Raw genomic sequence first — 23,509 nt, forward strand, 5'->3', positions numbered from 1 at the left:
AAGTTTAAAACCATCTGCTTGCTGGATTTAACCAAAACGGACATTTATGGTATTTAATTGGAATCATATAAATTCTAAATAATTAGGCACTATTTATTAATAATTTGATACGAAAACGTTTTAATAGTTAAATAGTTCCTACGTGAACCTTTGTAGCACACCGGACGTGTTAGTACGTCGAACCAAACCCGGAAGTGCACACCGGCAATTTAACCTGTATGTTCTTCACGAATATTAAAGTTAAGCAACGTAAAAAGTCAAAAAAGGAGCCATGTTTAGCTTAAAAACACTGCAGAAGAATAAGACTGTGCGATATGGAGTGCCTATGCTCGTAAGTATGCGCTTCCATATGTATTCGCATCTTGGTGGTCAGAAATTCGAAAAATAATCGTGTGGTTTCAGCTGTTGTTGGTCGGCGGTTCCTTCGGCTTGCGGGAGTTCACGCAGATCCGCTACGACGCCCAGAAGCTCAAGAGGAAGGTACACCACTTTTTCACAGTTATGTCTTTCTCATGCTTTCAAAAAGCCCAGTAAATGTCACGTTTTTATTTAAAAACAACTCCTGTAGCCATTGGTTCATTTGACTCTAATTATGACCAACATTCAAATGCAATGGCGTAGTAGTCCATCAAAAAACGGACACAGTCTATTTAATATTATTGTAACCATCTTGTGGTTTCAGTTGGATCCCTCACTGGAGGCCAAACTAAACCCGCAAAAGCAGTCGGTCATTTTGGAGCAAGAGTATGAGGTGAGGAGATGAGATGGAAGGAAAAATGAATCTGTTCAAATATGGATTTGATTGCAATAGCGGGGACACGTTTGAAACTGCCGAAGCTTCGCTGGCTTAAAATAAAATGTTTGCTTCTTTTCCTCTTCTGCTTCCGCCATCTTGTTTGGAGCAGAAGTTGAAGGATGACAATTTAGACGAGTGGAGGAATATTCGTGGCCCACGGCCTTGGGAAGACTCTCGGGAGTTCCAGGAGCAGCAGAGCGTAAAGAGGACCCCACAGAGCTAGGAGACGCGCATACCCCTTTAGATATAAAGTGGCGCCTTGAGATATGAGTTCCGTCAGCTCCTGGATCACGCTCAGAAATCAAAACAGCTCTCAAACAACACTGGTGAGCAGCAAATTTTAATTGGAGATATGCGTTGGTGTCTCTGATTGTATTTTAAAACTTGATTGGGGAAAGAATGTCTTAACCTTTCGCTAGAACATCAGTTTTTTTTTAATAGTTTGATTTTTCATATTTTTGTCTGTTATGAAAAATTGATGTGCTAGAGAAAAAGTAAGTGCAGATTCGGAATTAGCTAAAAAAATATCTCAAGTCTTGTGGTTGTTGATAATATTAGCACTATAATATATACTTTGTAAATACAGTCATTATATTAAATAGAATTGAAAAGAATTGAACGGTTTTTGTCACATTTTCTCCATCGGTTCTCATTCCGCTATACTCGCCTTGGGCACTTGGGGGCAGTCCAAGACAGACAATGAGGCTTAGGGACCTGGCCGGACTGCAAATAGCGAGACTCCAGATAAAATTGATGCCATTGGAAAAAGAACAATCAGTATGCTTTTTCCATGAAAATAGCGGGGGGATCAGCTAAAAAAAAAAACTATATATACACAATGTATGCCGGGCACAATTGTGCATTTCACTAAAACAGCTTGAGTCCTCTCAGCTCATTAGTACAGCACTGATATCAGTCGTTCTTTGCAGGGGATAAAGAATATGAGGAACAATATTATGGTCCATCAGTGTGTTTAGCAACATTTGGGTAGCTGTTGCTTTCATTTAACATCACCACGTTGATGCTAATTGTTAGCCCGCGTGCTATTGAATGTTAGCTTTCAGGTAGCCTCCCATCATAGAGCGCTCGAATCAAGTTTAAGCTTGCAAGTCAAAGCAAAAGGAAGGACATGAGTCCGGTTTCATCGGTCCGCTTCGTAGCTCACGCTCTTTCTCCGCCGGCGTCTAAAAATAGTCTGACGTTTGGCAGCTGAGGGGGAGTCCACGCGGAACAAATGCCCCCCGTGGCTCTTTTGCTTCGCTCGCAACATGATGAGCCGGATGGAAACGTGCCCACCACGCCCACAACTTCACTGGAGGGAGGGAGCGGAAGAGGGGTTGGGCCACGCGTCGCCATGGCGATGATGTTGATGATGATCCTCTTTTGATTAGCATTGAAAATCAACGGGGTTTTTTTTTTAGTTTATTCGAAGGATTTGTACCATTTATTTTTGCATTCATTCGTCATGAGATGAGGTGGTGCAGGTGTACCTAATAATCCGTCCGCAGTCCTCACGCTAGCTGACGAGGCCGGTGACGTAGTCAGCCGTGCGCGCGGGAAGGAGCGACTGTAACCATTGGACACCGCCTCTAAAAATAATCATAATATTGTTAAAGCACCCACCTCCCTCCCTCCCCCCCAAAAAATAAAAGCGATGAGGAGGCGGTCACGGAGCGATGCGGGAGAGCGTCACTGAATGTGGAGGAAGAGGAGGAGAAGCAGGAGGAGGGACCTCGTGCGCACGCCTTCCCCACCGGAGAGCGCTGATTCACGGCTCGGCGGCCGAGCGCGAGCCGCTGCGAGCATCCATCACGGGCGAGGACCTTAAAATACTCACCCTCTTTCCTTCTCTCCTTCCTCACCCCTCCTCCTCTTCCTCCCTTGTCACTGACAGCTCAGCTCAGTCCCGCCAGACGTGAGGAGCTTCTGGGGGAAGGAGGACATCACCATTACCAGCGCCGAGGCGAGCCCCTCCGACGGATCCCATCCGAGACGCCTCTCGCCGGGGGAACCAAGCCGGCTTGAGGGGGGGGGTGGTTGTCCACGAGATTTTATTTTTTGGGGGGGTGGGGAGGGGAGGAGGAGGTGGTGCAGCAGCTTCGACACAAGCTAACCAGGTGAGTGACACCCCATAATAGTCATAATATTGCATGTTTATGGATTCATGTGTGACAGATGGATCAATTCATAATCTTGTATGCATGCTCCAGGCTCTAATAGGCGCGTCATCGATGTTCTTATTGTAACACACAACGTGCACAATGTTACATGTGTTTTTTTTGAATTGACATGGGGGGGGGTTATTGGGAATCCCCCCCTCCCTCATTCCTGGCCCTCCACTTCAGGTATAGCAGATGATGATTAATCAGCAACAGCTGAAGCTCTGCTGAGTGTGCGGCTCAAATGACCCCCCCCTTTTTTTTTTTTTTTAAGAACCCCCCCACGCACACGCACACATATGTCCAAAAATAGAATAAGGCCGTCATGTCACGCAGACGATGAATGTGACCCTCTTAGTAATACCAAACATGTTGTGTGTAGTTGCACAATCCCAGAGGAAATGGTGTAATCCAGAGTCAAACCGTTTTAACTGCCTAATTCCCATGCACACCTAATATTTTGGTGATCAATGAAATGCAATTAAGAGGAATCCCGGTAAGGCTTACCTTGAAACGAGCCACGTGATCGGCTTGCCGAACAGCGTTTTGACGCTGACGGGGATACGAGATCCACAAGCGCATGAATAAATCATGTGGCTTAATAACTGGCATATATGCACGAGAGCCCCCCCTCCCTCCCACCTCCCCCCGCAAGGCAGCACAGTGACTGATTGTCCGTCGTCAATGTTTAACACCAATTAATGCAAGTAATTACTCACTGGAGCAATCAAGTCCAATGTTGTCATGTAACGTTTAAGTCACGGAGCAACAATGAAGAATCTCGTTAATGATGTTTTTATGCCTTTAAAGTACAGAAACTTGTAACAGTCTAAGTCATGAAACGATTTTTTTTAGTTGAGTTTATGCGAGTTCAAATGCCAATTTAAAAAAAGGAACACCGAGGTACCAACGTGTTCAAATGCAAAGCAAAAAAAAAAAAAAAAAGATCATGTAATATTTTCTTCACAGAGCAGGAATGAATAATTAAATGGAGCAAAAAACTTATTGTAATGTAAAATTTGTTCGGCGGAGCATGAGTAAAACTAATTAAACATTGCATAAACATTGCATTAATTGAGTTCAGGCGAGTTCAAATGCAAAAATATAGAAAATATAATGTAAGATTTGAAGGAAGAATCCTTTTGAGTAAACCTTTGATGACAAGCCGAATGGGGCAAAAAAGTCATTAAGTATGCAAGTTGTTGTCGTCTTGCTGCTCATTTAGAAGTCACGCACACACACACACCACTAAGTACTTCCATCGAGAAAATCAATAATCACACAAAAAAAAAAATCCAAAGTTTGTGAGGCGGCTCTGATGCACAAGTCTTCACGCACTTAATTGACAAACACGCCGTGGGCGTGTCTATTGAATTGTTTAGTGCCTAATCAATCTTGTAAATCTTTAGGACAAGGAAGACGCTACAAATGGACATGATCCGAACGTACCATTTGTTTTTATGGGGTGGACCGTTCCATTCAAGGCAAACAATCAAAAAGAAATCTTCCCGAGCCGCCGCCGCCGCCACCCCCTCGGGCGAGCTTTTGGCGCAATGCTAACGTTAGCTTAACGAAGAAAATTCACACATGCTGACCAAATGCTTGACCTCAGCTAAACGGGTCGTCATCTCGCATCCCGCCGTTAGCGCGGTCCGAGACATCTGCGGCGTCTTTTCTGTCGCCTTTGATGCTCTTTTAGCATCTGTTTTTTTTTTTTTCTCTTTCTTGTAGATGCTGCGTAGTCAGGCCGCAGCTCCTGCTGAGCGAGCTAGTTTGCTTCCCAGCTCACCACGTTTGTATATTTGTCAGTCGGCCATTCGCCCTCCACCCGAGAGAATTGAACACAATCAGGCTCCGGTCGGCGTAATTGGTCTCCACGTCCGAAAGGCAACTCCCGTGATTTACAAACGGGTCTGCAGGCTGGCGTTTTATTAAACAAACTTTAGCTACATTTTTTTTTTCTGCTGTCTTCTTCCCAGACCGGAGTCATTTGCATTTTCAGGGAGAGAAAGAGAGTGAAGGGGTGGGGGGGGAATATTTATTCCGGCCTGCCTTAACTTGTCACGATTACGCTGCTTATAAAGTAGGTCGCCCCGTCTGAATTTTTGCACTCGTGAGATTGGGAGAAATTCTCTCCCACGCTCTTTCTTTCTGGGAAAAGTTATCTAACCACTCCATGAACAGAAGTCAAATGAGTCCGAAGAATACGAGCGCTCAGCCAGAACGTGTCGTTGAAAGTTTTTTCCGATGTGTTCAGGTGGTGGAAGTCAAGGCCCCGTGCTGGATCGCAGTGCGGTAAGGACCCTTGAGACCAAGGAGGGTGCATGGAGGGCTCAAGGCTTATAAGTCCGGGGCGGTTGGCCCGGCTCTGGTTGGGACTGCTCTCGGCAGCCGCCGCCTTCCTCGGCGCCGAGGCCCGGACCACCCCGAGCCCGCCGCTCAGCCCCGTCAACGCCACTTGCCCGGGGAACTACAAGTGCCACCCCGGCATCATCCTGCCCATCTGGTACCCCGAGGACCCCTCCATGGGTGACAAGATCGCGCGGGTCATCGTGTACTTTGTGGCCATGATCTACATGTTCCTGGGCGTGTCCATCATCGCCGACCGGTTCATGGCAGCCATCGAGGTGATCACGTCTCAGGAGAAGGAGGTGGTCATCCGCAGGCCCAACGGCGAGACCACCACGGCTACCATCCGCGTATGGAATGAGACGGTGTCCAACCTCACCCTCATGGCCTTGGGCTCCTCCACCCCGGAGATCCTGCTGTCCATCATCGAGGTCTGCGGCCACGAGTTCAAAGCGGGCGCCCTGGGGCCGTCCACCATCGTGGGCAGCGCCGCCTTCAACATGTTTGTCATCGTGGGCCTGTGCGTGTCCGTCATCCCTCAGGGTGAGGTGCGCAAGATCAAGCACCTGCGGGTCTTCTTCATCACGGCCGGCTGGAGCGTCTTTGCGTACATCTGGCTCTACATGATCCTGGCCGTCTTCTCGCCCAACGTGGTGCAGGTTTGGGAGGGCCTCGTGACGCTGGCCTTCTTCCCCATCTGCGTGCTGCTGGCCTGGGTGGCCGACCGCCGCCTTCTCTTCTACAAGTTCATGCGGCGGAAGTACCGCACCGACAAGCACCGCGGCGGCGTCGTCATCGAGAACGAGGCCGACCGCACCCCCAAGGGCATCGAGATGGACGGGAAGGGGGTCAACTCGCACTTTGTGGACGGCGGCATCAATCTGATGGACCCGGCGCAGGGCAGGGAGACGGACGAGTCCCGCCGCGACATGATCCGCATCCTCAAGGACCTGAAACAGAAGCACCCGGAGAAAGAGATGGACCAGCTGGTGGAGATGGCCAACTACCACGCGCTGTCCCACCAGCAGAAGAGCCGCGCCTTCTACCGCATCCAAGCCACACGCATGATGACGGGCGCCGGCAACATCCTCAAGAAGCACGTGGCGGAGCAGGCCAAGAAGTCCGCCAGCTGTCTGGAGGTGCGCGCCGACGAGCCCGAGGAGTACGTGTCACGCGTGGCCTTTGACCCCGCCGCCTACCAGTGCCTGGAAAACTGCGGCGCCGCCATCCTCACCGTCACCCGGCGAGGCGGCGACATGGGCAAGACCGTCTGCGTGGACTACAAGACGGAGGACGGCTCGGCCAACGCCGGCGCCGACTACGAGTTCACCGAGGGCACGCTGGTCTTCAAGCCCGGCGAGACGCTCAAGGACATCAGCGTGGGCATCATCGACGACGACATCTTTGAGGAGGACGAGCACTTCTTCGTGCGGCTGGGCAACCTCCGCGTGCTGGAGACGGAGGAGGAACTGCTGTCGGCCAACAGCCTACCCTACCCCAAAGCGGCGCTGGGCTTCCCCGCCGTGGCCACCGTCACCATCCTGGACGACGACCACGCCGGCATCTTCACCTTTGAGAGCGGCGTGATGCACATCAGCGAAAGCGTCTGCGTCATGGAGGTGAAGGTGCTGCGGACGTCGGGCGCCCGCGGCACCGTCGTCGTGCCTTACCGCACCGTGGAGGGGCTGGCAAAGGGCGGCGGCGAGGATTTCGAGGACACGTTGGGCGAGCTGGAGTTCAAGAACGACGAGACCTGGTAAGACTCCATTTCTCTCTTATCTATATCGGGAACGGCATGCATTTGAGCCGTGCTGAATTTCTTCCGTCTTCTGATCGTTTGAATGGTCTGATGATACGGATTAAATAACCGTTAGCTACAAACATGTTTTTTTGAAGCCTCATCCAAGCGTGCCTACCTTTGTTTGTTCCTCTCGCGTGTGTGTGTTGCATGCGAGGGGGATTCAATGTGAGGATTTGTCACACAAGAGTGGCAACAGGAAGTCCTCAGCTAACCTGGCATCTCTAATCCCGATGGATTCCCCCCCCCCCCCTCTCAATTTTCTTTTTTTTATTTCAATTGTTGACGTGTCCCTTTTGCTTTTTGAGGCCAAGCAATCACACAAAGTGTAAGAGTGACGTAAGTCGGTATTCAGAGCGGTAAAAGGCTTCAATGAATTATGGCGGATGCAAATGTCATACGTGTTTTTTTTTCCCGAAACAAGAACACACCGTAGCAGGATTATATGTAATAAGATAAACCGTGTCCTGACCTTCCTATCTTTCTATCTGCCTTTTTTTTTGTCCCGTGTAAACGCTACAGAATTGCATCTTTGGAAATATTGATTTTTTTTTTTTCGCGCTGCCTCCTCCTTGCACACAAGGGCGCTCAGGCTGTGAATCAAATTGACATCGCACGTCTGACATCCTCCGCTCAGCGGGACCTTCTGCTGGTGTCACAACTCTAGAGGGGAAGGGGAGGGGGCGAGTGTCAGGGTGATCAGCAGAGCTCCTATGGGCACGCCGGCCTCTCTAGGGGGGGGGGAAAGTTGTCTTGATTTATGTGCAAGAAGAGACTTCCCAGCGGGGCCACGCAGAAAGGAAGAGCACTTGTATTACGGCCAGAAAGTTGTCGCCGTGCGTTGTGGATCGATCCGTCCATTGTGTTGGGGCCGCTCCGATGATGAATAGTGTGCAGGTGGGCCCAAAGCTCGGAAAGGTTCCCAAAATGCCAAACGTGATTTGTTTGGAGGACATGTTGCAGGGCACTTGTTTTCGGGGGGGGGGGGGGCGGAGTTAGACATGGCACTGTCCATTTATTGGACCGCACATGGTTTGCTGGAGAATGGATTTATCTATCGGTGCTAGCAGCCCGCAGTTGAGCTAACTTTCAGTGACAATCGAAAAATCCGGACAAAATGTCAATTCTTTTATTTATTTTTTATTTTATACATTGATTAAATTTCATTTCTTTTTATTATATATATTTATTATAATTTATTTATATATTTTTATTTACATTTTTTTTCCTTCACCGTCTTGACCCAGAGACGGACGGCGGAGGCAGCTGCATGTCGGCAGAGGCGTCCTCCCCGGAGACGCGGCGTGTTTAACAAGGCGCTGAAACATTCATAAACTAATTAGCGGACAGAGCAGCATGAGCTGCGCTAATTGTCGTCGCCGTCGCGCCTCTGCGAGCTTGTAAATGCGCCGGGTCACGTCGAGGGTTGCTCAAACTTTTTTTTGTTTGGTCCGGAGACCCTCTTACATTTATTTATTGGTCTTTTTAAAGGGCAGGACCTAATAATCATAAATGATTTTGCGGGCGGCTAATCCACGGCCTACTTTGGGGTCACGTTCCCATTTTCGGATCCCTGCCGCAATGCCACGACTGACACGACACATGTCCGCCAAACCGCCGACCGTGCGCATTTCTTTTTTGCTCGTACTTTTCAAGGCGTCCTGGAATAGCCGCAGCAGGTTCACCTTACCGCCATGCAGCACTGGCTCATTCATTCACCCCTTTTTTTTTTTTGTCAGCGTGAAGACATTTTGTTGTTCAAGAAAACCCAAATGTGAATTTGACTCCCGCTGTAACAATTTGGCAGTAGGCCATTCCGAATTGCGCATTCTTGTCAACAAGTCAAGTGTCAATGAGTGTTCTGACATGACGCAGATTGGGGGATTAAAAAACGTATAGGAGGCAATTCAGGAGACATGTTCTTATCTGATCAAACACACTGGTGCTACTAAACGCTACACACACACACACACATACTCGCGCAGGTTGAGTGGTAATAAATATGCTGGCCCTGCTGCATTCGGCGCTCTCCGTCAGGGGAACGCAATTAAGTTAAGGCTTATTTATAACGCAATCCGGCACCGGCCGTGTCACCGGGCTCCTTCCCCGCCTCATCGAATGCGGCGTAAATCTGACCGGGGATCGGGCGAATACAAAATGGTCAAGTTGTGCAAGCTCAGATTTGAGGGGATTTTTTTTTTTTCAAATTGAAAATCAAAAATAGGAGCGTTTCAAATCTTAAAATAATTCCATTGTCATGTCTGCAGCTCGGTAGATAAAAGAAGCGGCTCGCGCATAAATAATTCTTTATATCCAGCACCAGAAGAGCAGGGTGTTGGAATCATTCAGGCGAAAGCATTGTTGTGCATCACTCCTAAACACCGGCCAGTTTCATCCCGGAGGAAAACCCTTGTTGGAGGCCCCCCGAGGCAGTCGGCCGCTCACCCGACTCCCGCTCGATGCCTCAGGGGGGGGATAAAAGTGGAGCCATGTGCTCGCCACATATTGGAAGAAGAAACCGATCGCTTGCGTTGAGCCAAACAAAAAGGCAGAGTTTTCCCATTTTGGACTTTTCCCATTTGGGCATGACGAGGATGCTTTTGTGTGAATTCGGTCTTGTCGGAGGCAAGGCCGAAGGCTCGGTCATGAAGGTGAACGGTGATCAGGGTGGGAGGAAGCCGGACACGAGGCAGGCGATGATTTGAGTTTGGCAAACAAACACGCTCGCACAGAAGCCTCTGGGGCTGGAGACGTTGGCCGGCTTGTCACATCGCACTCCCTGGCGAAAGATGAAGAGGTTACACTGGCGGATCGCAGCTCTGCCGGTTCCCCGCGGGAACCCTCTTCCTCTTTACAACACTCCACCTCATCTTCCCCTCCATCAGCTCCTTTTATGTAATCCTGTCAGGGAAGCAATGTTCTTGGCTTCTCCTGCTCTATTGCCACCTCCCAGCGCTTTCTGTTGGGGATCATCTCTCCCAAGCTAATGGGAAGAGCATTTCCCACTCTCCTTTTTTTCCCTTCATGTTTTATTGAAGCCCCCCGGGCACTGGTTCAAGATGGCGGCCGACTTTTGTCTGAACCTGCACTCATTTTGGAGGCATTAGGGACCGCATCCAAACTTTGCATGGACTTCCCTCAGCGGTTCAAGTAGCCACAAATAAACACTTTGAAAAAAGAAAGTGTAGAACCAGAAGAAAGTCCTGTTGAAGTCTACTGAAAGGAAAAAAAACTTATGGGATGTGTTACAAGACTACATTTAATGAGAATAGTTCCGACTAGAAGTTAAAAGTACTGCAAAAAAAGTATTAAAAAAGTTTTAGGAGAAAAAGATTATAATACAAGAAATCCGACTGAGATAAATATGAGAGGGAAGGAGGGGGTATTTCCAGAGGGGAAAAAAAAGAAGATGGTGGATAACGAGAGGCCCGGAAACAAAGAGTGGAGGAAAAGCGAGCCGAAGTCGCCTCGAACGAGACGAGGCGTGTGGGCGACGACTTCTTTGAAAGCGCTCCTCTCGTTCCCCTCGTTAGAGATCATCCAAGACTTTCTAATGACAACATCTTTGATGTCTTGACCAAATTCTTCTCGTTAGCAGGCGCATCGTTAGGGCTAGCGTCATTAGCGCACGTTGTTTTTCTTTTTTTCTTGCCAGGTCTTTTTTATCCGTTGCGGCGATTTGATGTGTCTTTGATGAATCATTCCACAAGACACATTCTTTTGGGACTTTAAATACTTGAAAGCACTACAGATGTCAGGTAAAAGAAAAAAGTCAACTATTTAAATAAATTCCAGGCCCTTATTTTGCACCCTGGAGCCAAAAAAAACACAAGGACCTTGCACTTATTGCATATTTCAACGTCAGGGTCAAAACGGTTGCCGAGGGAAAATGAAAGTGAAAGTGAAGCCTCGCCGTGATCTGCCAGAGTGCTCGCCATCGTTCGGGCGGCGATATATAGGAGGCCCTTTTAATCTGATCTTGTCTCGAGCTTAACCTGCTTCAGTGTGTGTGTGTGTGTGCGTGTGTGTGTGTGTGCGTGTGTGTGTGTGTGTGTGTGTGTGTGCGCGCATGCTATAACTTGTGGTTGCAGCCCTTTTAATGGAACTCCTTGGCCCTGACACTTCATCAGAATGTCAATAGAAGAGAAGGAGGAGGAGGAGGAGCAGGGCTTGTCTATCGGTGACTGATGAATGCAGCAAACACGCAAAGCCTTCGGAAACATCAAAGGCGTGAATTTGTGTAAAAAAAGACAAAAAAAAAAGACGACGTGCATCACGTCAAACGAAAAAATGCTATTTTTGCATACATGAAAAAACATTTAAAGATCATTTCCTCCTGGCAAAACTTAATGTACATGTTGTCATAAACATCATGGACAATAAAGTTTGCAGCAGACTCAACTTTAAATAGAACAGACGATTTAGTTTTTGGAAAATCGAAGAAACTAACCATTCAAACGGATTCCCGACCTCGTCGGTAATGACCAGACAAAAGGATGAAAGGAAGGGAAAAAAAAAAAAGGACACGAGAGGAGAAGCACAGAGGATGTTTTCCCGTTTGATTCCCCCTCAGTGTCACCCTGATTATGTAACTGCCACGTGCTAAAAATAAAGCCTGCAGTACGAGCCGGGAATGCTGTGCCGCTGCCTAACGCGCACTCGCGCACACTTTGTGCGGTTGCCATGGCAACGCAGCCTCCCTCAGACAGAGAGGAGAAGCGGCAGGACTTCCTGGAGGGAAGGAGCAGGAATCTCATCACTGCTTTTCCTGCCTCTTGGTTTATTTATTTATAGAATACGACACGGTGGCTTAGTGGACAGCCTCGCGGCATTTCAGCCGAGGCTCGACGTCGCCTTTGAAGGATGACCCCAAAAAAATATTCGTGAATTAAAATCGTATTTTTGTATTTTGTACATGTATATGTCTTTAGGAGTTGACCAAATGTTTCCGAAATTGACTCGTTTAGTTTCACTTTAAAGATGCTCGCTCTCTCGCTCTCACACTCGCAAAGGTCTTTAGCTCATCGATTACTTTTAATGGCGGTGTTGGAGATACGCTCCGCTAACACTAATGCTAATGAGCAATTACGTAAGATGAGCTAATGAGCGAGCGGCTATAAATAGCTAGCACTCAACGTCGCGCCCGCCGCCCATGCATAATGTAGACGACAGTCGCAGAAGGCTGAAGAGACACTTAATGAAGCTACGCTAGCTAGCTAGCAGGCCGCATGTATAATTAGTGTCAACGGTTTTTCTGACTAGTTTGGCTCAATCAATTCTCGTTGGCTGCTATGCAAGTCAACACACTTTACACATACTATGCCCAAAAATATGAACAACACGTAAGAGGTCGGCAGCGTTGGCGACGGCTCGATGGCGGCCCATAAAATCAGGTCAGCATCCCCGCATTTGCTCGTAAACACAGCGGTGGTTCGCTGAAAATAAGGACGGGAGGGGAGAAGATGTACGGAAATAGCGATAGCGGGACAAGATGGGGTAAGGAGAAATGAGATGGAAGAAGAGGCAAGGCTGTAGTTTGTTCCGCCGCCCCGCTGCGCCGCCCTCGTTTTTGCACCGGCTGTGATATGAAGGCTCGCTTTTTACATCAACCTGATGGACGGAAACATCCATTTCCTATCTGGCTGTAAACTGCTCACATGGTCTCAGTACGGTGCCCTGTGGGACTCCACAAGTGGAATGGAAACACCTTTTTGACGATTATAAAAAACGACAGCGGATTTCATATGCTTGAACGAGCTCTACTGCTTTAATATTTCATTTTGTTAATTTATGCAATGGACATTCTGGTGGAGGGGACACGGGAAGAGTCCCCTGGCCGGGACTCCCCTCTGCCTTCTGGTCCTCCCGTGCATGAGACCTCTTTTACCACTTTGTCACCCCTCACTTCCTCCGCCTGCACTGGGCATGTTCCTTCCGCATGGCCGGCTGACCGTGGCGCGCCGTGGTAGCTAGCCCGTGTTTTGTACACCAGCTCGGCTTTTAGCCAGCGCTCCATCTCTCCGCTCGGCGAGCCGGTCTCAGTCAATCCGTGCATGAGCAAACAAGAGGGCATACATAAAACATGAAGCTTTAACTCGTCGTTCCGGTCCGAGGCCGTTTCCGTGTGAAGTTGCCGTGCGCGTCCATTTCCTCGATTAAAAACATGGATAATGACCTCTGGTGAAGCACCACGCGGCACGTTACTCAAGGTTATTCTCGTCGGTGCCCTTCAGAAGGTTCTTGTGCTCGTTCTCTTTGCCGTGAGAAAACCTGAAGTTCGATTCTGTGCTCCTTTGGCGGCAGACGGCGTGACTCACACGGACGGGGCCCACTCCGCTTTTATCAGCAGATTTATAAACAGACTCCCTGGACGGACGGCCATTTGAACGTCAGTCCCGATCACGTCTTCTGCCACGCCGCCTGCTAATGTTGACGAAGATTAAACGTGACAGACGGTGGCGACACGCTCCCCGAGATGGAATTAGCATTCCGGCCCGCCCAAGACCGACGACCGTTTATCCCACCGTTAGTGATGATGAAATAACGAGTGATTTATTTCTTCTAACTTTCCTCGGGACACGACCGAGTGAGTTTTAAACCGCAGGATGCCACGCAGCTGCCGAGCATCTCCACACGTGGGGCGGGGACGAGAATATAAACGATATCCATTGAGGGAAGGTTAACCTGGCCGTTAACACCGCGCCCCCGCCCGCCAGACGATATTAACGGCCGGCCTCGCCGCAGCCCCTTGCCAGCCGGCCGTACAATGCGGGAGCCTTAAATTTGCTGCCAACACGCGAGCGGAGCCACCTTTTGTGTCGGTGGGCCGGCTGCCAGCCCCTTTGTGTCCCTGCCGGGGATTCCCTGTGACCCCAATAAGTGTAAAAGTAAATGCTGTGAACCATATTGGTCCTTTTTATTTCTCTTTTATTGATTTATTTAAGCTATTTATTCTATTCTAAATTCTTTACAAAGAAGAAAAATGAAAAAAAGAAATTGCAGCATCACAATTGTGTGTCACATTGTGTGCGCATGCATCCCCCCAGGCTGTGAATAAGAGATCACAATTTTGCTTTTTTTTTTTTTTTTTTTTTCCTTCTTCACATATTTGTGTGCTCAGGCGTGCGTTTTGGTTGCAGTTGAATGTCACAGGCAACACTCACACTCCCCCTTGAGAAAAATATCCGTAACTATTTTTAGAAGTGTATCTTCCTTTGCCTGCCTCTTCTCAAATAGTCATGCCTGTCGACGAGACTCGTGTACCTACTACTGCTACTAATACGACAACATATTCCACGTTTGAAGAATCAACTTCAACAAGGGGCAAAGAACGATATCGAATGTTGCAAGCAGTAAAACTCCAGCGTAAACTTTCAAAAGTTTGATAGCGAGGAAATCAAAATCCTTCCTGTGGCGAGCTGGCCACTGAGCAGCTGGACTGCCCCATCAATATTACATCGATCAAAAAAAAAAAAGCACGGTGGAGGCGGGCACGTCATCAAAGTTCTTACTTGGCAGCTTTGCTAACTCGACGGCCGAGGAAAATCAGATGCAAAAGTTATGACTGCAGCTCACTTTTTAAGGAGGAGATGGCACAAGACGTTTTTGCATAATGCATGGCGGACAGCCTGAGGCTCACTTTGGAACATCAGCCCCCTCCTTAAAAAACAACTCCAAAACAAATGTAAAAAGCTTGTGATGTGCCATACTACAAGATTTCTTTACCTGATCTTGAGTCAAATTAGAGCTAACTTGACCTTTTGACCCTCTAATTTGACCTCTTGAGATGCTCTCGCACTGTTTGCATTAACCACTCGTCACCTGCTCGCCTTTCCTCCATGCAGATGATTAATCCCACTTTCTGTCCTTCCATGGCATATTAACCTCCTCTTCTACTTTTCCTTCTTCTCCTCCTTCTCCTGTTCTTTGTTTTCTTCCTCACGGCCCATCGCAGCAAAGTAATCCGCGTGAAAATCATCGACGACGAGGAGTACGAGAAGAACAAGAACTTCTTCCTGGAGCTGGCCGAGCCTCGCATGGTGGACATGAGTCTCCAGAAAGGTGCGCTGCTTTCTTGCTTGCTTTCTGTCACTTTTTCTCTTCTGCTTTTTTTTTGGGGAGTCTCCTTCTTACCCTCAAGCCTCATCTTGCCTCACTTATCCAATTAACAATCCATTGCTCTTCATCTTCTCCTTTGTTTTTGTTTTTTTGCTAAACTGATGCTAAGGCTAAAATTCCCCAGCTACCATTAGTTTCATAATGTCAACAAATAAGGTTTGACCAGAAATTAGTATTAGCTTTTTTTTTTTGGTACCTTTAAGCAGTTTGGACGTCATTTGACGGCTAGCCCTAATGTTAGCGGCAAGCGTTGTCATTAGCATTTATCCTGAGTGACTCCTAATCCTTATTTTCATGTTTTAATGCGAAACTGACTGCCTCTCACTGTATTTTGTCATCTAAAATCCATTATGTTCCCATTTTACATAAGAGCACCTTTAGTTTGATGACCGATGACTGTGTTATGACTGATAATCTAGTTAAACGCTAATGCGGCGATGTCAAATTGTTTTCATCATTAACTTTGCGTTTCCGTGCTTGCTAACGTCTGCTAAAAACAAAACTCCATCGGGTCTTTTCACGAGGCCGCCGTTATCTAATGCGTTGTTGTTATCTAACCACGCTGGAGGCCAGGTGGACAAGCTGGTACGGAGGGAGCTCAGAGTAACGCTTTAGCGTTAGCTTAAAAACACAGTGTGGCGACGCCACAAACAAACGCCTCCTTCAGCTAATTAACTCGCACAAGAAAAAGAAAAACACCCCTCAAGCAACTATTAACGAATTATCCACACATCTACAAACCCAAATAGTCACTTTCCCCAGGCTAGCAAAAGTTAGCTCGTCGGCTAAATCAAGGAGCTGTGTTAAATAGATTAAAGGTAGATCAAGAAAAAAAAGCAGGAGGAGGAGAAACAAATGGCGTCGGCTCCCAAACAAAACGACAACTTCTCATTTAATATTCCTCCATTACGCTCCCGCGCTCGGCCTTTAATAAGGCGCCCCAAAACAAACCCAATCATCTCTTATGAGCGACAATCTACATATGAACATGGAGGAGATTAGCATAAATCGCACGTTCATTAAAAAGAAGACGAATGAAAGCTTTTCGTGGTACGAGATTAAAAATGCTCATTAGCGACACAAGCGTCGCTACGCCAAGCGCACCGACGCTCGGGTGGCTCGTTCGCGACCTCCCGGTAGGCGAGGGCGCCGTTTACTTTAGCGTGTCAGGTTATTGACATGCGTCTCGCTTAGCCGCCGCCCGTCATCCGGCATCTTCATCACTCGCTGACGTCCGAGCTGTCTCGTGTCTCGTCAGCAACCGGACTCACTGTTGACTCCAATCTGAAAAAGCCTTTACTGGATTTGCCGTTTATTTGTCTTAAGTTGATAATTGCTTATGGAAAGAGTTTATTGATCATATCGTGATTTGAAGGCTATTTGTATCTGGCCGAGGGATGTGTTTGTCTTAAATTCCTCAGCTTGTTCCCATCTGAATCTCATGAATCATGTGACATTACCGGAAGGTCGTTTCCAAGGACTTTCCATGGCAGGCCTCAGGATTTCCACATGAAATACCGATTCAATATTTGAGCAGCAATCCTTCGAGGTTTTGCTTTCCTCTCTCGAGCGTTCACGTGAGCCAACCGGCTGTCAGCCATTCCGATTCATCGCTGCTCGAATCCCTCGGCGGAACGGAACCTTGAGCTCATTACGTCGCTTTTGCCAGGCGGGGTCACGAGCTGCATAAATCCTGATGTTGCAAGACGCGTGAAGGAAGGAGAGGAAGAAGAAAGCCGCCTTTCAACACAACTCAACCTGCAATGAAAATGTGTTTGAATCAGGACTCGTAAGATCCGGTGTTTTTGAATCAGGATGTCTGGATGAGGTCTGTGATCTGTCCGGATCAGGTTGCTTTAGATTGTTTGGATCAGGTCTTTGTGTATCTGGTCTCTTTGGATCAGTTTGGTTTGGACGTGTATCTGATCGATCTGGATCGGGTCGGTCTGAATCAGGTCTGTTTGAATCAGAACGGTTTGAATCTGTTTGGAATCAGACTGGATGAGGTCTTTCTGGATCAGGTCTACATGGGTCAGTTTACAGTTCTCAGGTGTTCAAAGGTAAAACTTTCATGTGCTTACATTACATTTTAAGCGCAGCAGTTGGTTATTTTCAGTTTTATTTCTTAGACACCCCCCCCCCCCCAAAAATGAAAACCTCAATTGTTTTTCTGGTGTCTGACTCCAATCCCAGAGTACAGCAGGGCTCCTTGAATACAGATGACACCATTTTGATTGAAGTCTTAGGGGGACGGCATGAATATGTCCAGAGACTCGGGGAAAGTATTGACTGCCGTGACATCCATTTAACATCCCCGCCCTCAATACAAGAAGGATTCAAGTGTTCATTATTCTTTTAATAAGAGAAATCTCCCCCACGCCAGGCATCCTCAAAAGCCGGGAAATTGACGCATTGCGTTTGTCTCCCCCAACAACAATTTCACTCTATAGCCAAATACTTTCTGTGCCTCATCATGACAAAGTTGGATAGTTCCCCCCAACTAATGATGGAGAATTTTTCCTTCAAAGATTGTTAATAATGCAGCGTGACTTTTAAATGAGTAGCTTTTGATGACTTTCATTAGGGTGTCAAGTTTTTGACATTCCGGGAAAAGAATGAAGTCAGCGGTGTGCACATGCCCGAGTGGTCCCGTCGGCCGTTTGAATTAAATCTACCCATCCGTGATTCTGGAGTGATTCCCAAGCCGTTCCTGCGCGGCGCCGCGGCAACCGGAGGGCCTTTGAGTCGTGACATTTGGCTGTTGAAGCTCAACATCGCCGGCGCCATCTTTGAACGCTAACGCCCGTCAGAAAGTGTGCGGAATGAGGTGCTGGAGCTGGAAGGACGTCAAAATCTTTTTTTTTTTTTGAAAAAGCGGTCACGTGTGAACATCAACACAGAATCGGAGGGGAAAGAGTTGGATGGCAGAATCGGATTCACACTCCCGAGTAGCCGACAAAAGTGCGTCACCCCACTTTTTCTTCCGCCGCCCAGACTGAAGAGTCGCTGCGAGTTGTCGTCTAGTAACCGTTGCTATGGCGACAAGCAGCAGTCAGTCAGTCAGTCAGTGAGGTGGTGAGGTGTAATAGATTCAAATGGAAGCAGACAGGAATAGAAAAGAGGAAGTTGCAGAGTGATATTATGCTGGTCTCCTCTGGGACCACTTTGGGGGGGGGGGCACGCAACCTTTCAGTATCGGCTCTCATTATGTGCCTGTCACTGATGACCTTCTCAAAAGCCTCCTGAAATGCAAAGCAGCTGCGTGATTCTGACGTCTCTGTGCGCACAAAATGGTGGCCACGTTACCTATCGTCTTCATGCAAAACACGTCGGTGGCCGCGAGCACGCTCGCCGCCGCTAACGTTAGCCTCCAGCAAGGCTACTTCGAAGACGGAGAAATGTGCTCGGCCCAGACTGCCAGGGGCGGGGTCATCATTTCAAAAGTTGCTCGGGGGTGAGGCATATTTTATGAGCAACACTGATATGGATGAATGTGTGTGTTTGTATGGTTTTGCCCTGCTCGCTTCAAATCAATGTCCTTTTGCATCATTGCGGCTTTGAATGATTTTTTTTCCAAATATCACCAAAGATCAAGTCAGTAAATGCTAGTTTGGAGTGTTCAATTCATCCTTTTCTTTTTTTAATATTTAAATTTCAAGGATTATTTATCGTGGCTCGAGGACAAACATGAATCATTTTGAAAAATAATCTCACATTCCACTGCTACTCTCCGTCTTCATTTTTTTCTTCTTCCACTTCCTTCACTCATCCGTTTCTTTTTCCTCCTCCTGTCATCTTCCTCATCTTCACCTCTCGTTCTCTGCAGCCATGCTGCTTGCCAACGGTAAGTTCCCCATCATGTGTGTGTGTGTGTGTGTGTGTGCATGTCATTGCTACTAATTTTTTTTTTTGCCATGAGAGCAGGCTGGAGTTTAAAGGGGATGATGAATTTTAAACAAAACACAACCATGCACGCTGTGTAATTGATTTCCACGCATGCGTGTGCGCGCGTGTCAGCGGAGGAGCACTCGGCTGTGATCTTTAATGGCGTCGTTGTTAATATTTAATGCCGAGAGGCGTGTTGTCAGCAAAGAGCGGCACGATGACAAGGTGTCTGCCTCGGCAGGCGTGTTGCATCCTGGGAACTTCTCGCAGGCAGGCAGGCAGGCGCCGCGCTGCTGCCTTCTTGAGCCGCCTCTGCATCCACATGTCCACGCTTCAGCACCACCACGGGCCTTTTATTTTTAGACTCCAGAAAGTTCTGGTTTTTAATAGTACACAAGTTATGTTTGACGTCTATTCTCGTCAATGGCACTGAATGAGTTCATTTAATTGCCCCCCCTGATATCAAAAATGAACTTTTCCATCAAATGTTAAATTTCTCCTTTTGTCTGTGCAGACGTTCCAGACAGGAAGTTCACATCAGATGAGGAGGAAGCCAAACGCATTGCCGAAATGGGCAAGCCTGTTTTGGGCGTGCACGCCAAGATGGAGGTCATCATTGAAGAATCTTACGAGTTTAAGGTGAGGAAGCGTTATTGCAGTGGTACCTTGACTTACAAATGAGCTTCAGGCGTTTGACCACTAGAGGGCGGCAGAAAACTTAAGACTATCTCATAATAATTACATTTATATTCTTGTCAATATGAAAAGATAAAGTGGTTTGAATTTCCAGTCTGGTCACGGAACAATTTCAAGCTAATCATTGTACGCCGCTTTGAATTAGGACGTTAAAGGCGATGCTGCCACCTTGTGGTCACTGTGTCTGATGCACTTGTGATGACAGAGCACCGTGGACAAGCTGATCAAGAAGACCAACCTGGCTCTGGTGGTGGGCACCAATTCATGGAGAGAGCAGTTCATGGAGGCTATCACCGTCAGCGCAGGTAAGGCAAGACATTTTAGTCAGCTTTGCTCATTTTAAATCTTTGATTTCCTTTTCATCTCTTCTTCAAACACCTCTCATGTTGCACCTTGTGGAGGTGGAGCAAATATTTTCATCCAACGGGGAACTGATTTCTATTCTTATGCATCAAAACATCTCGCCTCTGCTTCAAATGTATGCATTGGAATTCGAGTGAAGAGTACCGGACGCCCGCTTGCGGACAGCAGAGAGAGGAAAAAAAAAAAATTCATTCATCAGATGATGCATAGAGGCAGCGGCGGCGGCGGCGGCCGATCGTCACTCTCGCCATGAAATATTCAATCCAGCGGCTCTTTGCGTGATTTTCTTTTACGGGCCGGAAAAGGCACGCAGGTCCTTCGAGGCCTGACACTTTGAATAAGCGCACAGCTCACTCGCTCTGCTTTTTCCACCTTAGGAAGTTCTGAGGTGATCTTTTTTTTTTTTTACACTGAGACGGCAAGCAAAAGTTTTGGGACGCTGATAACTTTGATCGTTCTCTTTCTATTCCCAATTCCAGACGAGGACGAAGACGACGCGGGCGAGGAACGCCTGCCGTCCTGCTTCGACTACGTCATGCACTTCCTGACCGTGTTCTGGAAGGTTCTGTTCGCCTGCGTGCCGCCCACCGACTACCTGAACGGCTGGGCGTGCTTCTTTGTGTCCATCGTCATCATCGGCCTGCTCACGGCCGTCATCGGCGACCTGGCGTCGCATTTCGGCTGCACCATCGGCCTCAAGGACTCGGTCACCGCCGTCGTCTTTGTGGCGCTTGGGACCTCCGTGCCAGGTCAGGATACTTGGACAATGTGGATTGTCAAGATCCGATTGAGCTAGTGAGCTAGCTAGCTATACCTAGCTATTTTTTTCAAAATCCCCCTTCTCTGTCCACAGACACGTTTGCCAGCAAGGTGGCGGCGGTGCAGGACACGTACGCCGACGCCTCCATCGGCAACGTGACGGGCAGCAACGCCGTCAACGTGTTCCTGGGCATCGGCCTGGCGTGGTCGGTGGCCGCCATCTACTGGCACAACAAGGGCAAGCCCTTTGTGGTGGAAGCCGGCTCGCTGGCCTTCTCCGTCACGCTCTTCACCATCTTTGCCTTCCTGGCCATCACGGCGCTGCTGTACCGGCGGCGGGCGCACATCGGGGGCGAGCTGGGCGGGCCCCGCGGGCACAGACTGGCCACGTCGGGTTTCTTATTCAGCTTGTGGTTCCTTTACATCCTCTTCTCAAGCCTGGAGGCCTACTGTCATATAGAAGGTTTTTAGACGGGGACCAGGAGAGACTTCTACCACCCCTCACCCCTCGTCTTTCCCCCCACCCCCCGCTTCAAGCCCTTCCGCTGGGCTCACACGGAAGGCGGTGCTGCCCGCCCTGCGCGGACCTCCAAGGGGATTGCCCAGAAGATGCCAAGGAACGGGGTCCAGCATTCCACCGCAAGGAGGCGACTGCAGTCTTATACAACTGGAGAGTTTATTTTTCGCAACAACCTGACCAGGAGCGACTTTTTTTTTTTCTTTCTTTGTAAAGAAAAGTATTTTTGCCGATCAAAACGTGACAAAAGGAACCAAACAACAGATGAAATATGGACTTAGTGTTTTTTGGAGAAATCACAACCACAGACAGTTATTGAACATGACTTCCACTCTCTATATCGCTCTTAAATAATATTTCCTTATGTCTTGTATATTTTCAGCATTCAAGTGCACTCACGAAAAGAGCGAGGGATAAGACTACATCCTGGAACGGTGTCTTGATGTTTTTGAAGGTCACACATCGCTGTTTTAGTCACGAACGAGTCAAATACATATCTCGGTCTCATAGCACCCGCTCACAAGTTTTCAATCAAAAAGAATAATGAGAAATAATTGCTGCAGAGATACAGTGGATACATCCAGAGAAGTATTTTTCTACTTTTTCCTTCCATTGCACTTTGCTGTCGACTTTGATGTATGAAGCACTTTGCAAGCGAGAACATGTGAAAATGGCCCCTTTTTAAAACTATGTGAAAATGGCCCTTTTTAAAAACTATTTTTAAAAGCTGCATTCTTATTTTTTTGCCACCTGAGGGCAGCAACTAAGCTGGAAAATAAAGAGCGTGCCCTTCTCCGCACACGTCATTTCGTGTAGAGTAAAAAAAAAAAAGAGAAAAGAACTACTTCAACAAATTATTTTATTTAAATGTTATTGTTGTTTATTTATTTAATTTTAATAGGAAGACAACATGAATAATCATCCGGTATCTTACAAATACTTACATTTTATTTTGTACAATGATTTTGAAGTAATTTGATAAAGTAACCATTTATTAAATATTCAACTTTTTTTATTTATATTTTAAAAAGTCTGGAACGTAACAGCACTGCTGTTATAATACCACTACTGTAACACCACGATAGGTAATACCTTACCTTTTATTTTATGGAAGGTAATATCACTACTGTGCGAACACCAGGTCTTATCCAGTACCTTAATATTTATGAATACTATTTAATTTCTTACTCTTTTAATATCTTCACATAATTGCATCACTTGTTTTGTATTATAAAAAGAGCAGAAGGGAACGTCATTACTGTAACACCACTAAGTACCTTTCACCAAAGCAGAATCGGCTAAATATATATTTGAACCCCCCCAAAACACTGAAATCATTAATAAAGTCAAATGTCGTTCCAGGCTCAAACTGTAATACCAAAGAAAAAGCAAAATCAGAGGTTCCACTGTAAACAAGATACACAGTTTGTCTACTTTGAGGCAGTTTCTTTTATTTCTTCTCTTCCTCTTTTTAATTGGAAAAGCTTCTGTACATATACATGAAAAAAAGGACCTTTTCACGCACTTCTTGAGCCACATTTGATCTTTTTTGTTTGTTTCTCTTCTCTTTCTATGTCACTTAAACCGACAACATTGGCGTTTTTCCTCTCTGCCTTGACTCATTTGTGTTTTTAAAATCTGTGCCAGGATATGTGGTGGAATCTTTTTTTTTTTTTTTTTTTTAATGCTCAAAATCAGTCACGTGACTTTGTAGAGACCTCACTGGACTTTGTGAGTGTTTCACTTTTATGGTCTTTTGTAAAAGGCGCGATGTTTGGGGTCGGGGGAGGTTACATTTTAAAAGTTCTCCCGGGCCTGCTATGAGATGTCAAATTTCAAAGGAAAAAAAATGGGGAAAAAAATAGGAATTTTCCAAAGTGTTTTTTGAGATTCTAACTGTTTTCTTTTGTTCTCTACTGTGGAATAAAATCAGCTTTCTGGTTCACAAGAAACATGCAAATTCTTCTTTTTCATCATATTTTGTTTTTATAGCCAACCAACCCAATCTTAGGTTGTTTTGTTTTTAAATGATCAAATTGAGAGCTCTAAAAAAAATCTACTTCAATTGA

The 23,509-nt window shown here is 47.1% G+C and overlaps 2 protein-coding genes and 1 long non-coding RNA gene across 6 annotated transcripts; 2 read left to right on the top strand and 1 right to left on the bottom strand.

Annotated features, from left to right (window-relative positions):
* The first annotated feature begins 173 nt into the window (after positions 1 to 173).
* Positions 174 to 2,817, top strand: LOC133168855 (cytochrome c oxidase assembly protein COX16 homolog, mitochondrial). Of its 2 annotated transcripts, XR_009718317.1 has the most exons (5): positions 174 to 331; positions 403 to 480; positions 683 to 751; positions 906 to 1,122; positions 2,691 to 2,817. XR_009718317.1 is itself a non-coding variant. In XM_061300520.1 (4 exons), exons 1-4 carry the CDS (start codon positions 272 to 274, stop codon positions 1,017 to 1,019), a joined length of 321 nt encoding a protein of 106 aa, XP_061156504.1. In that variant the 5' UTR covers positions 174 to 271; the 3' UTR covers positions 1,020 to 1,410. The 2 variants fall into 2 exon arrangements, 1 of the variants encoding a protein (XP_061156504.1); XM_061300520.1 differs by lacking the exon at positions 2,691 to 2,817 and having other exon boundaries at positions 906 to 1,410.
* Positions 1,476 to 2,776, bottom strand: LOC133168863 (uncharacterized). The gene is made up of 3 exons (XR_009718319.1): positions 2,634 to 2,776; positions 2,287 to 2,385; positions 1,476 to 2,176 (listed from the first exon to the last, which is right to left on the bottom strand). It is a non-coding gene; the product is annotated as an uncharacterized LOC133168863 (long non-coding RNA).
* Positions 2,818 to 2,858: 41 nt separating the features above from the next.
* Positions 2,859 to 23,392, top strand: slc8a3 (solute carrier family 8 member 3). 3 transcript variants are annotated; one of them, XM_061300390.1, is made up of 8 exons: positions 2,859 to 2,913; positions 5,213 to 7,060; positions 15,057 to 15,163; positions 19,047 to 19,064; positions 19,620 to 19,744; positions 20,007 to 20,106; positions 20,644 to 20,913; positions 21,018 to 23,392. In XM_061300390.1, the coding sequence occupies exons 2-8, from the start codon at positions 5,280 to 5,282 to the stop codon at positions 21,392 to 21,394; spliced, it is 2,778 nt and encodes a 925-aa protein (XP_061156374.1). In that variant the 5' UTR covers positions 2,859 to 2,913; positions 5,213 to 5,279; the 3' UTR covers positions 21,395 to 23,392. The 3 variants fall into 3 exon arrangements, with proteins under 3 accessions (XP_061156374.1, XP_061156375.1, XP_061156376.1); XM_061300391.1 differs by lacking the exon at positions 19,047 to 19,064; XM_061300392.1 differs by lacking the exons at positions 2,859 to 2,913; positions 15,057 to 15,163 and having other exon boundaries at positions 6,920 to 7,060.
* The last annotated feature ends 117 nt before the right edge of the window (positions 23,393 to 23,509 follow it).

The sequence above is a fragment of the Syngnathus typhle genome, linkage group LG16, assembly GCF_033458585.1.
Source record: "Syngnathus typhle isolate RoL2023-S1 ecotype Sweden linkage group LG16, RoL_Styp_1.0, whole genome shotgun sequence".
In the NCBI taxonomy this organism is placed as follows: domain Eukaryota; kingdom Metazoa; phylum Chordata; class Actinopteri; order Syngnathiformes; family Syngnathidae; genus Syngnathus; species Syngnathus typhle.